This window comes from Carassius auratus, chromosome 46 (assembly GCF_003368295.1).
Source record: "Carassius auratus strain Wakin chromosome 46, ASM336829v1, whole genome shotgun sequence".
Classification (NCBI taxonomy): domain Eukaryota; kingdom Metazoa; phylum Chordata; class Actinopteri; order Cypriniformes; family Cyprinidae; genus Carassius; species Carassius auratus.
In genome coordinates this window covers 7,803,824-7,816,369 of record NC_039288.1, presented here as the reverse complement: position 1 = coordinate 7,816,369, position 12,546 = coordinate 7,803,824, and the positions used below count along the sequence as shown (strand labels likewise).

At 37.8% G+C, this 12,546-nt stretch overlaps 1 protein-coding gene across 1 annotated transcript; it reads right to left on the bottom strand.

Annotated features, from left to right (window-relative positions):
* Positions 1-3,905: 3,905 nt before the first annotated feature.
* LOC113064028 (uncharacterized) lies at positions 3,906-6,737 on the bottom strand. Its single transcript, XM_026234536.1, has one exon. It carries the CDS (start codon positions 6,601-6,603, stop codon positions 5,104-5,106), a length of 1,500 nt encoding a protein of 499 aa, XP_026090321.1. The 5' UTR covers positions 6,604-6,737; the 3' UTR covers positions 3,906-5,103.
* Between the last annotated feature and the right edge of the window lie 5,809 nt (positions 6,738-12,546).

Sequence of the window (12,546 nt, the reverse complement as noted above, 5' to 3'; positions counted from 1 at the left end):
GAATTATTTCTGAAGGATCATGTGGCATTGAAAACTGGAGTAATTGGCTGCTGAAAATTCAGCTTTTCCATCAGAAATGTATTAAATTGTAAAATATATCCACATAGAAACCAGGTGTTAACATCCTTTTTCGGTAATCCAATCAGAAGTAGATAGCGCTATGCATGGTCCAAAGTGCCTTGTGATCCAATCCAGTTTTGCATTTAATCCTGATGCATTAAAAAAAAATCTAAAGGATAATATTCCTAGCATGCAATCTTTGTGCCAAAACTAGACTATCCAAACAAAAAAACTTGACAATTTCCAATATATATCTCACTAACTCCATTGATTTGGGTCACTCTGACCCAGAAACACATTTAGAGATTTATGCCCTAAAATGAAAAATCTCAGCCAGTGTTTAAGCAGCTATACCTCAATGGTTTGGTGTCCATAGAAACATCATAATTATCATTAGAAGCAAATCTTTGCTTTAAAATTCAGTACACAGAGCTAAAAAAATGTGCGAGGGTTAGAGTGACTAAAATGTTTAAGCAGGTCATATGTAAATGCACATTTTCCCAATGATTGATATAAAACTGCAGTTAACACAATGACACATCAGCTGATTTATCATGAAATTAGAAATTCTCCTTAATGGAATCCAATCACAAGTGGACACTAGAGATGCATGTTTATACCAGGCGTAAACAGCAATTGGTTTTGGTTGAGCAATCATGATTGAATCACCTGAGACAGATTCTAATACAGGTGTAAACAAGGCTAGAGTCAATGTGTTTTACAGCATCTCTTTCCAATATGTGAATACCATCCTTTTGGATTTGTAAAGAAGAATTTCAGAGTGGAGACTGGTTTTCCTTTGCTAAAGTAAAGAAACTTTGCTTCCTTTGCTCCTGTTAACAAATTTGGTTTTCACGAGACTCACCGGTGCACGCACAATGGTGTCCTCTTACGTCATTCCCCCAGAACTACTTCCGTTTTACAACAGTGAGCGCAAGCTAGATTAAAGCGATTATTACGTTTTGAATATGGATATTTTTCTTACACAGAAGGCCTTTGTTCACCCTCTGGAGCCGTGTGAGACAGTTGTTTTAAATGTCTGAGCTATTTATTAAACTTCTGAAGGACCGATGCAGTGCAACAACTGCTGAGTGCCATCAAACAGCTTAAAACATCAAAGACAATTTTTTAAATCATTTTCATCATCAGGATAAGACAGGAATGAGTAAAAGGAAGGCTTTGTTTGGAAAACTGTTTCCTAAACCCACACAGCTGTATTCTGTTGCTTTTGGCTTGGATTCCCCTGCCTTGTCAAGACACAGTTTAGAAGCAAAGCGAGATGTCAATACGCATTTCGAGAGAGTAGGGAAGCAGGCAGGAGTCACCTGGCTCACAGCGTGACAGATGCCTCACTGAACCATCAGGAGAAAAACAACACTGATAAACTCACGCTGTCACACACATGCAAAGATGTCAACCCCTAGGGTTAATAGTTTGCAGTCTAATATGCTTATAAAATTATTGCGCAAATTCAGAATTTAAGAGTTGGCTAAATTTCAGTTTACGAATTTGAACTGAATTGGCCACACCCTACAGGAAGTTTAAATTAAATCTGAATTGGAATGACAGGAAGTAGAATTTACTGAAATGCAGTTAAAAAATGTAATCTACACATGCAATGAATTCTGGGAAACATAAATTCTTTAGATGGCATCTCAAACATTATCTATGTTCTCTTTATCTGTCACCACATCTATCTACATTCTCTATATTGTTCTATTTATCTGTCGTTCTCTCTATATATTTCTCTCTAAATTGTTTTACATAGGCCTACTGTACCTGTCATTCTATCTATCTATCTATCTATCTATCTATCTATCTATCTATCTATCTATCTATCTATCTATCTATCTATCTATCTATCTATCTATCTATCTATCTATCTATCTATCTATCTATCTTTAAATATATATATATATACACATACACACTCAAAGTTTGTCTTAAAAACACCTTTAAAAAGTCATTTAACATTTTGACATTTAAAAATCTTTTTATATTTTTTTTATATATAAGTTATGAATATAAGTTAAATGAAGTTATAAGTTATAATTTATATGCATCTCTTTCTGTCTATCTCTCAGTCCTTTAATCTAACTATCTGTTGTTCTGTCTGTCTGTCTATCCATATATGTCCCAAACTTTCAAACAAGGCTTTGTCAAAGCAAAACTCAAAGTTTCTATTTAATTATATAAATACACCCACAAACCAACCCACCCAGACACACACACACACACATACACACACACACAGTGATTTATATAAATGATGTAATATGATTTATTTATCTGAATTTCCATTTGATTATTTATTCCAGTTGTAATTCTACACCTTGAAACTAAACAGAAAATTAAATGGTATTCATAATTCAAATCTGAATGGTGCACAACCTTGGAATATTAGTTTAGGAGATATTATTTGTTTATTGTTGGTTGCTGAACGCATTAAGTCTTGTTTTTGTCTTTCTGTCCAAACGATTTGGTATGCAGCACACATGGCCATCTGCAAACCTGTATATATGTGTGTGCTGAGTGACCAAGTCTCGGGGTGTGATGGGGTTTCAGGCAGCAGCACAGGCTGCAGGAAAGATAAGATTCCTGGGTGGGTTGACTGCAGGCAGGGGCCTCTGTGCCCTCCTCCACAGGCCTGCGGCGAGGAGAGGAGGGGAGTGTTATCAGGCCAGCACAAGGCAGGCTGAGTATACACTCCCCTCCCTGCTGTTTTTTTACTTTCCCTCTCTGTTTTACTTTCTCTCGCCTGGCAGAACTGTGCGGGAGCATTCCTGCTGTGCCTTCCTGCCCACGGGAGTAATCTCCCTGTACGCCACACTAAACATCTGCATGTTCCGTGTGTATGTATTTGAGCGGGACTGTTTTCAGAGTGGAATTGCAGGTGGAAAACAATTGTCTCTCTCTCTGGAGCTGAATATCAGGGTTGGGAGAGTTGGGGAAAGAGGAAGTGTGTCTGAGTTAGAGTATATTTTAGGTGTACAGCAGCAGCAGTCCATATCAACTGGTGCTACAGCTAACAAAAGCAGATGAACAGAGGGGAAAATCGAACAATGCATGCCAACTGACAGAAAGAAATCCAAGCAATCACTCTCCATCGCAATTTTGTATTGATGAAAATGAACGCAGGTTCTCCAACAGCCTTCTAATAACAAATTAGTCTGTTTGTTAGGGAAAAATGTAATCAGCGTGAAGAGGTGAGGAGATACTTGAAGGTTAATTGGAAGCAGCCCTTCTGTAAATGTCAATGGAAATTTAGGGTAAAAGCCCTCTTCTCTCGCTTCCTCTCAGAACAAAGTGCACGAAAACATGGAGAACAAAAAACAATATACTTTCTCTATTTGGGAGAGGCTCTGTTTAAAAAAAAAAATATCGTAGTGAACTGCCTACTGTTAGATTTTGCTGTATCTGGCTGAGCAGTAGTTTGGGTGGCTCGCCAATGTACTAGATTTCTCTAATACATAAAATAAGTAAGCTTGATCAAAGTTCTTGTGGGGAGAAGAATTTATTGAAGGTAGCAGTGTAGCAGTTCTTCAGCAGTGATGTTAGCATGTCATCCTTCATACAATCTTAACCCAAGGTACTGTCTGTGAGACCAGACCTTTATACCTGTTAACAAATGTGCTACAAACAATACAATAACACCCCATGGAGAGACAATGATAGTGTAACCTTTTGGTGACTTGAAAGGATCTCTCCCATGGAGAGCCCATTCAATGACTTGATGTTGACCTAAGAGGCTGATTATATGGGCCAGTTGTTTCACACTATTGTGAACGAAGTACAGTTGCCTACAGTTGATTCCAAATACATCCAACCAAAGTTAATTAAAAACAAATAATCTTTCAATCCCCCCTTTGATCATTTTTGATCACACATAATAGAAAGAACATACAAAACAGTTATAATTTTAGTAGTCATGTACACATGCTGTATACAGGTTCCTTCTTGCAATACTTTTCAGTAATCATGAATACAGAATGCTGCATACAGGCTCCCTTACTTAAGATGACAGAATAAGAGTTCATGGTGAGGTTTGCATTATCTTTAATGCCTAAGTTCTTTTTTTTTATTTTAATGTTGCGATCTTGTGGAAGTGACGAATGTTGTTGTGTTCTGTGGATGTTAAGGCATGTTTATCTAGGTGGCCAGTGCAGTTTGGTCCAAGCGTTGGATATCTTTGCTCATCCTCTGAAACGCTGGGACACCTACAATCACACCAGAGAAAAGGGAAACAAATCTTTCCAAAGAAATAGTTTAAACAAAATATGCCTAATTACCAATATAACTGTCCCTATTTAATGTTGGCAGGACACTAAAGTGTTTATCAGTGGTGAAATGTTCATGTCTTCGTCCTCAGGCGACAAGCTAGAGCCTAAAAACTCTAGTCCCACCATATTTGGACTCTGAAAAACACTACTGCCATCTATCCCTCATCTCTAGGCAAATTCACATCAATCCACTCATTGTTTCCCTGTGCCTTAACTGCTGTGTCAGTTACTAAAAGATCCTCAATTGGTCTTTCCCATCTGTATTCTTGTTGCGACACATCAGTTTTTTTAATCTTTACCCATTTGTTGGGCACTAAACCATGGCTCCCTTTTGGAGGTGCCAAAACTTGATTCTTGGCATTGTGTACTGCCAGACTGAGTCTTTCATCAGTTTGGACAAGGCTGTCAGATGTTAGATTTTCAGTGGACATGGGCCGGCCTGTGACATGTTCAAAAGGGCATAGTCCATTTTCCTTGTGGTTTTCCTTAAGGCATCGGTTGTCATCATGTTTTTTTACATCTTCCATTAACAATGATGATTGTTTCCTGGCCAATTCAATTTGAATCTGTTTACTATGTAGAACAGTTTGTGAGTTTTGCTGAAGTTGTCTTAATGCCGCTGCATGTTTACCTCTCTCCTTTACGGCTTGTTTAGCAGCACTGTCTACTAGGACATCCTCTGTGGCTTCAGTTGTTGAGGTTTCATGGAGTCCATCAGCTTTTGGATAAGATGTCACTAGCTGGTGCTGCAGAGAGAGGTTCTTCAGTTTCCCTGTGGCTCCACAGCATTTAGCAGAGTCTGTTTTTGTTTGGCTGTCAACTGCTGAAACCTCTTCAACAGGTGGTCGTCATCACTTTGTCTCAAACTCAGCTTACAATCACGAATCCAGTGTCCTTCCTCGTTGCAATGTCTAAATCTTTCCTGAGTTTTCTCTCTTGAGTGTCTCTGATATTCACTTTTTTCGTATCCCATTGTCCTGTTGTTGTATGACAAGGTTTTGGATTGTAAAACTCTGAGATCGACTTCCTGTTTTCTTTCAATCTTTGCTGACCATTCTACAATCTGCATAAATGTTGTTCCAGTGCTGTCCCAGTCATCATACCTGATTTTAAGAGTTTTAGAAACCTCAGGTTTCAGTCCATTCACAAATATGGTTTTAAAAGGGATGCTAGTGTCTTCACAGAGTTCTTCAATGTTGTTGTTCAAACCTGCATGTTCCATCCAAGTTTGTCTGAAGCGTTCTTCAAATTCTGCAACACTTTCTCCTGTCTTCTGCACACAAGAGGTAATTTTAGCCCAATTAACCTCTGCAGGTTTCAGTTCAAATAAGAAGGTTTGAACCGCTTCCCATCCAGCTTCAATGTTTTCTTGAGATTCACCAATCCTTCTTTCAACACTTTCTGTAAGTCGTTGTTGGTCATTGTCTCTTAAGTTCACATTAACAATCATCACACTGTCCAGTGGATGTAAATTGTAGATTTTCTGCAAGCGTTGAAGAAATTGCCATACTTTCCGTGGTTGCTTGTACACATCTGGCAATTCTTTTGACCATTTGTCAACTTGCTCTGGAGTAGCTGGCTGGTATGTTCTGTATGGAACATATTTCTTTATTACCTTTTTTACTGTGCGAGTTCGTCGTTCACCATCTTCCTCATACTCCTCTTCATTTTCAGTTTCAGTTCTTCTGTTCTTAATAATTACAGGAGCAAGTCTAACCTTCAGTTTGTCCTTTGTAATTTCAGTATGTGTGTTGATATCTGCATCACTGTTATCAGAGCTGCTTGAAGCTTTTGATTCCAGTCGTTTGGAGAGCAAAGTTAACAACTTGTCATTCTGATGTAACAGTCTTTCTTTGTCCTTCTTTACAGTCTGTAATTGTTCAGCCAGTGCTCGAACCTTTGCTTTCTCTGCTTTTTTCTCATGTTGTAATTTGTCAGTTTCACATCTCTGTAGATGCTGTCGAATTTGTTTGAGCAAAATTACAGACAAGCCATCTCTGTTGGTGTATGTCCTTAAGCGCTGCATCTTTCCATAAGCCCTTTTAATGTCCGGCAAAGCCCATAGTCCACTCTCTGAGTACTTGATGCTGTACTTCTGGCAGATGTCATCATGGCACTTCCTCAGTCCCAGCCTTTTGTCCAGATATGCATTCAGATTCTCCAACATCTGATCAATGGTAACATTTGGAGGTTCTGTTCCATGTCTTTCTGTTGTTGGCCTCAATGCGTGACTATTGCCTTTGTTTTGTGCAGACTCAGCCATGGCGAATACAGGAAAAGTGCCCTCAGAGGTGTGAAAACAGAACAAAAGGTGTTAGAACTGTTAAAGGTACTTATTCAGATTTAAATTCACAGCAGTCTGTTAGACTGAACATTTTCAGTTACACAGACAAATCATTAGTTTAAAAGCTCAGATTAGTTTTCAATCTTCCATTTAAAACAAAACATTTACATTCAGGCTAATTTTCCTTGTTTAATGTCTGAATTGAGTTCTAGCTCAGAAGGCTGAATGCCTTTTTCAAATTTGTCCCTTAGACAATTTACATTATATATATATTTTTTTTCTGTATTTTTATGGAAGGCAAACAAACTTATAGTTTCATGATTTTATGCCATCATCTTCTAATTCGGTTTGAACATTAATTTAAATCTACATTAGTGGCTACTGAATTAGCACCCAGTCAAGAATTCCCAATTCTTGCAGCAACATCAGTCCCAATTCTATCTATGACTCCTACAGTCTCTGGAGAAATGGACTAAATTGTTTTTTTTTTTTTTTTACACAATTCCTACAAACAAAAAGAGAAAGGACCAAGCTTATGCTTCTACAATCTCTTGATTACTGGTCTAAATTGTTTCTTTCACACAATTCCTACAGACAAAAAGAGAACGGACCAAGCCTCTGCTTCTACAATCTCTTTATGAACGGACTAAATTGTTTCTTAAACAATTCCTACAGACATAAAGAGAAAGGACCAAGCCTCTGCTACTACAGTCTCTTGATGAACGGACTAAATTGTTTCTTAAACAATTCCTACAGACTCCAGAGAACAGGATTAAGCCTATAATTACACATCTATGGCTCCTACAGTCTCACGAGAACGGACTAAACCTCTTTCTTGAATGATTCTTATAGACTCAAGAGGACTGGACCAAGCTATAAACACTTTTTCTATAGCTCCTACAGTCTCAGGAGAATTAACTAAATCATTTAAAAGGTTCCTACAGACTCAAGAGAAAGGCCTAAGCCAAACATTTCTTAAACAGTGCTACACTGGTTATTATGGTTACACTACACACATCAAATGATCTGCTTACTTATGAAAAAGTGTTCTTTTAAGTTCTTTTAGAGAGCTGATAGTTTCACTCACCAAATTAGAATCTTTGAGAAAGGATCAAGTTGATTCAAATAACTTATGTCCACAGATGCGGTCTGTTGATCTTCAACACAAAAACTGTAGAATTTCCCAAACTCTTTTGTTCACTTCTTGTTGCAATTGGTGAGTTCTCTTCTTGTCAGTCTCTCCTGGCTGGCTCGCCAAATTGTTAGATTTTGCTGTATCTGGCTGAGCAGTAGTTTGGGTGGCTCGCCAATGTACTAGATTTCTCTAATACATAAAATAAGTAAGCTTGATCAAAGTTCTTGTGGGGAGAAGAATTTATTGAAGGTAGCAGTGTAGCAGTTCTTCAGCAGTGATGTTAGCATGTCATCCTTCATACAATCTTAACCCAAGGTACTGTCTGTGAGACCAGACCTTTATACCTGTTAACAAATGTGCTACAAACAATACAATAACACCCCATGGAGAGACAATGATAGTGTAACCTTTTGGTGACTTGAAAGGATCTCTCCCATGGAGAGCCCATTCAATGACTTGATGTTGACCTAAGAGGCTGATTATATGGGCCAGTTGTTTCACACTATTGTGAACGAAGTACAGTTGCCTACAGTTGATTCCAAATACATCCAACCAAAGTTAATTAAAAACAAATAATCTTTCACTACACAGCAATTTGTTTCAAAAGTATATAAACAGCAAGTTTTTCTTTCTTTATTTTTATAAGTAATAGATACTTTAAATTAGCAAGGATGCATTAATTTGATCAAAAGTGACAGTAAAGCATTTATAATGTTACAAAAATTTCCCATTTCAAATAAATATTTTTCTTTTGAAGTTATTTTTCATTAAAGAATCCTAAAAAAACAATGCATCACAGTTTCCATATAAATATTAAGCAGCACAACTGTTTTCAACTGGGATAATTCAATAAATGTTTTATTTATTATCATTATTTTTTTTATATATATATATATACTTTTTTTTGAGCAGCAGTTCAACATATTAGAATGATTTCTGAAGGATCGTGTGACACTGAAGTCAGGAGTAATGATGCTGAAAATTCAGCTTTGCCATCAATTAAATAAATATACATTTAATATACATAAAATTAAAAACAGTTAATTTTAATTAGTAAAAATACTTCTGGTTTATTTATTTATTTATGAACTGATCAGATAAATGCAGCCTTGCATGATGAGCATAAGGGACTTTTTTCAAAATAAAAATACAATAGTATGTTAGTGTATATAATATATAAAGTAAATAAAAATCGTAATGTTTTTAAATATTAATTCTGTGATGTTTCAAAAATGCAGTGTCCTCACTGTCTGAAATGAAGAAGTTAAGACAAAGAAGCATTCCAGGTTAAACTTTCACTGGCAGCCAAAACAGACACAAAACAAGCTGGGCTTGTTAAGAAGTAATTTATGTGGAGCAATACCTATCAGTTGGAAAAAGACGGACAAAGGAACTGGATGTTCAGACCTATCTAAACTTGAAGCATAGGGAATCCAGACCTTGATGAGCAAGATTTACTGTGAAATCAATGGTTAAATCAACCGCAGGGAACCAACAGACAAAAGAGATACACTAGGCCAGTTAAATCATGAAATGCTGGGGGATATTCTGAGATGAAAAAGACCATCTAGCGAGCACTGGTACAAAAAAAGTGTCCACACTGCCATCAAAACGACCTGACCAAAATGTTGTTGGTTTTAAGATGGCGTGGAAAGACACATAACAAATCAAAGCCAGGCCATCAGCCTCATATGCCAGAGCTCTGCACATCACTAAAGCTGCCCAAGTGTCAGCTGCTGCCAATATATCGATGGGATGTCAGGAAGTCTGTTAGGCTTCGGCAGCATGCAAATGATGAACTGCCATCCCTGCGACTATCTGCCCCCTCTTTTTGCTCTTCCATTCCTCAAACTACCTGAACATCAGAAACAGGCCGGGATGAAATGGAAAACACCTGTCTGACACAAAGCCGAGCCGCACGGCCAGTTGAACAGTGGAACAGGAAGTGGGGGATGGAGGTGATGGAGTGAGAGCAAGAAAAGGTTAACAAGGTAGAAAGAGTGCAACTCCAGCTGTGCTAATGTTGCCATGCAGTATTTCTCATTAATTAAGCCCACAAACAATAGCGTTTCCCAGGCAACCAGTTAAATTAGACTGACCTGATATATATGCATGTCATATCACGCCAGTCAACTGGAAATCTGTTAGACACAGTGCAGCACTACTACAACACATTGAACAGGAAACATCACAAATGAGAAATGTATTTGAATTAAACTGTGACAGTGGAGGTGGGGAAATCAGTTTGTGGTGTTAATAATTTCTGTTTTCTAAAAATAATATGAAACCTGCATGCAACATCTGAAATTCAGAAGATCCTGAATTGGCTGGGCATCGAGCATAATCCACCGAAACAAACACTTGATGCTTTGCAGGAAGTCACAACATACTCCTGGTCTTCAGAGAACTGCAGTTTTTCAGGTAAGGATAGACCATATAAATTCATCAAAAAAAAAAAAAAAACACTAAAAAACCTTTTGAAGGAAAAATAATTAAAAATGGAAGAGTAATGTCACAAAAAGGCCAATAATGATCAAGAACAAAATAATTATTCTTATATATATACAGTATTGTTCAAAATAATAGCAGTACAATGTGACTAACCAGAATAATCAAGGTTTTTAGTATATTTTTTATTGCTACGTGGCCAACAAGTTACCAGTAGGTTCAGTAGATTCTCAGAAAACAAACAAGACCCAGCATTCATGATATGCACGCTCTTAAGGCTGTGCAATTGGGCAATTAGTTGAAAGGGGTGTGTTCAAAAAAATAGCAGTGTCTACCTTTGACTGTACAAACTCAAAACTATTTTGTACAAACATTTTTTTTTCTGGGATTTAGCAATCCTGTGAATCACTAAACTAATATTTAGTTGTATGACCACAGTTTTTTAAAACTGCTTGACATCTGTGTGGCATGGAGTCAACCAACTTGTGGCACCTCTCAGCTGTTATTCCACTCCATGATTCTTTAACAACATTCCACAATTCATTCACATTTCTTGGTTTTGCTTCAGAAACAGCATTTTTGATATCACCCCACAAGTTCTCAATTGGATTAAGGTCTGGAAATTGGGCTGGCCACTCCATAACATTAATTTTGTTGGTTTGGAACCAAGACTTTGCCCGTTTACTAGTGTGTTTTGGGTCATTGTCTTGTTGAAACAACCATTTCAAGGGCATGTCCTCTTCAGCATAGGGCAACATGACCTCTTCAAGTATTTTAACATATGCAAACTGATCCATGATCCCTGGTATGCGATAAATAGGCCCAACACCATAGTAGGAGAAACATGCCCATATCATGATGCTTGCACCTCCATGCTTCACTGTCTTCACTGTGTACTGTGGCTTGAATTCAGAGTTTGGGGGTCGTCTCACAAACTGCCTGTGGCCCTTGGACCCAAAAAGAACAATTTTACTCTCATCAGTCCACAAAATGTTCCTCCATTTCTCTTTAGGCCAGTTGATGTGTTCTTTGGCAAATTGTAACCTCTTCTGCACATGCCTTTTTTTTAACAGAGGGACTTTGCGGGGGATTCTTGAAAATAGATTAGCTTCACACAGACGTCTTCTAACTGTCACAGTACTTACAGGTAACTCCAGACTGTCTTTGATCATCCTGGAGGTGATCATTGGCTGAGCCTTTGCCATTCTGGTTATTCTTCTATCCATTTTGATGGTTGTCGTCCGTTTTCTTCCACGTCTCTCTGGTTTTGCTCTCCATTTTAAGGCATTGGAGATCATTTTAGCTGAACAGCCTATCATTTTTTGCACCTCTTTATAGGTTTTCCCCTCTCTAATCAACTTTTTAATCAAAGTACGCTGTTCTTCTGAACAATGTCTTGAACGACCCATTTTCCTCAGCTTTCAAATGCATGTTCAACAAGTGTTGGCTTCATCCTTAAATAGGGGCCACCTGATTCACACCTGTTTCTTCACAAAATTGATGACCTCAGTGATTGAATGCCACACTGCTATTTTTTTGAACACACCCCTTTCAACTAATTCAACTAATTGCCCAATTGCACAGCATTAAGAGCGTGCATATCATGAATGCTGGGTCTCATTTGTTTTCGGAGAATCTACTGAACCTACTGGTAACTTGTTTGCCACGTAGCAATAAAAAAATATACGAAAAACCTTGATTATTCTGGTTAGTCACATTGTACTGCTATTATTTTGAACAATACTGTATATATGTACATGTATAGAGACACACAAATGCAAATGTGTTTTTTAACAAACTCAAAAATATTAGGTTAAGCTCAAAATAGTTTCTTTTAAATGTTTTTATGCTCATACTGAAACTCAGCGCTTTCCCTGCTTAACTGATTTAGAACTTTGTGCCTCCAAAATCCAATAAGTTAAAAAACAAGCATTTCTTGATCATCACAGAGGTTTCTAGACACAAATCAAAGATACATATTTTCATTTGGCTTCTTTGTGATGTTATGCAAGTGGGCTGTGATCCGTGTACACGCCAGAAACATCTCAGAGCCTCTGCCAGGTAGATTAGCTCAGAGAAGCGAAGCAGAACCATGCCTCTGATGCATCGTGGACGTATGCAAATGCATGGGAAACACACAAACAATTCAATCACTTGCCTTCCTTTCTGGGACGCATGCACAGACATGATATCTGAAATTTCAACAAGCTTACACAAGCTAAGAACCCGTTTCAGATCCTGAGAATCTCCTCCTGTGAGTTATGTTTACAAAGTGCTCCCATAACAGGCCCTTGAGAGGAGGAATGGATGCAAACAAAAGCTCCTCAGTCTAACAAATA

Bases quoted from the DNA above. Each gene is read 5' to 3' on its own strand.
- LOC113064028 (XM_026234536.1), bottom strand. From the start codon at position 6,603: ATGGCTGAGTCTGCACAAAACAAAGGCAATAGTCACGCATTGAGGCCA.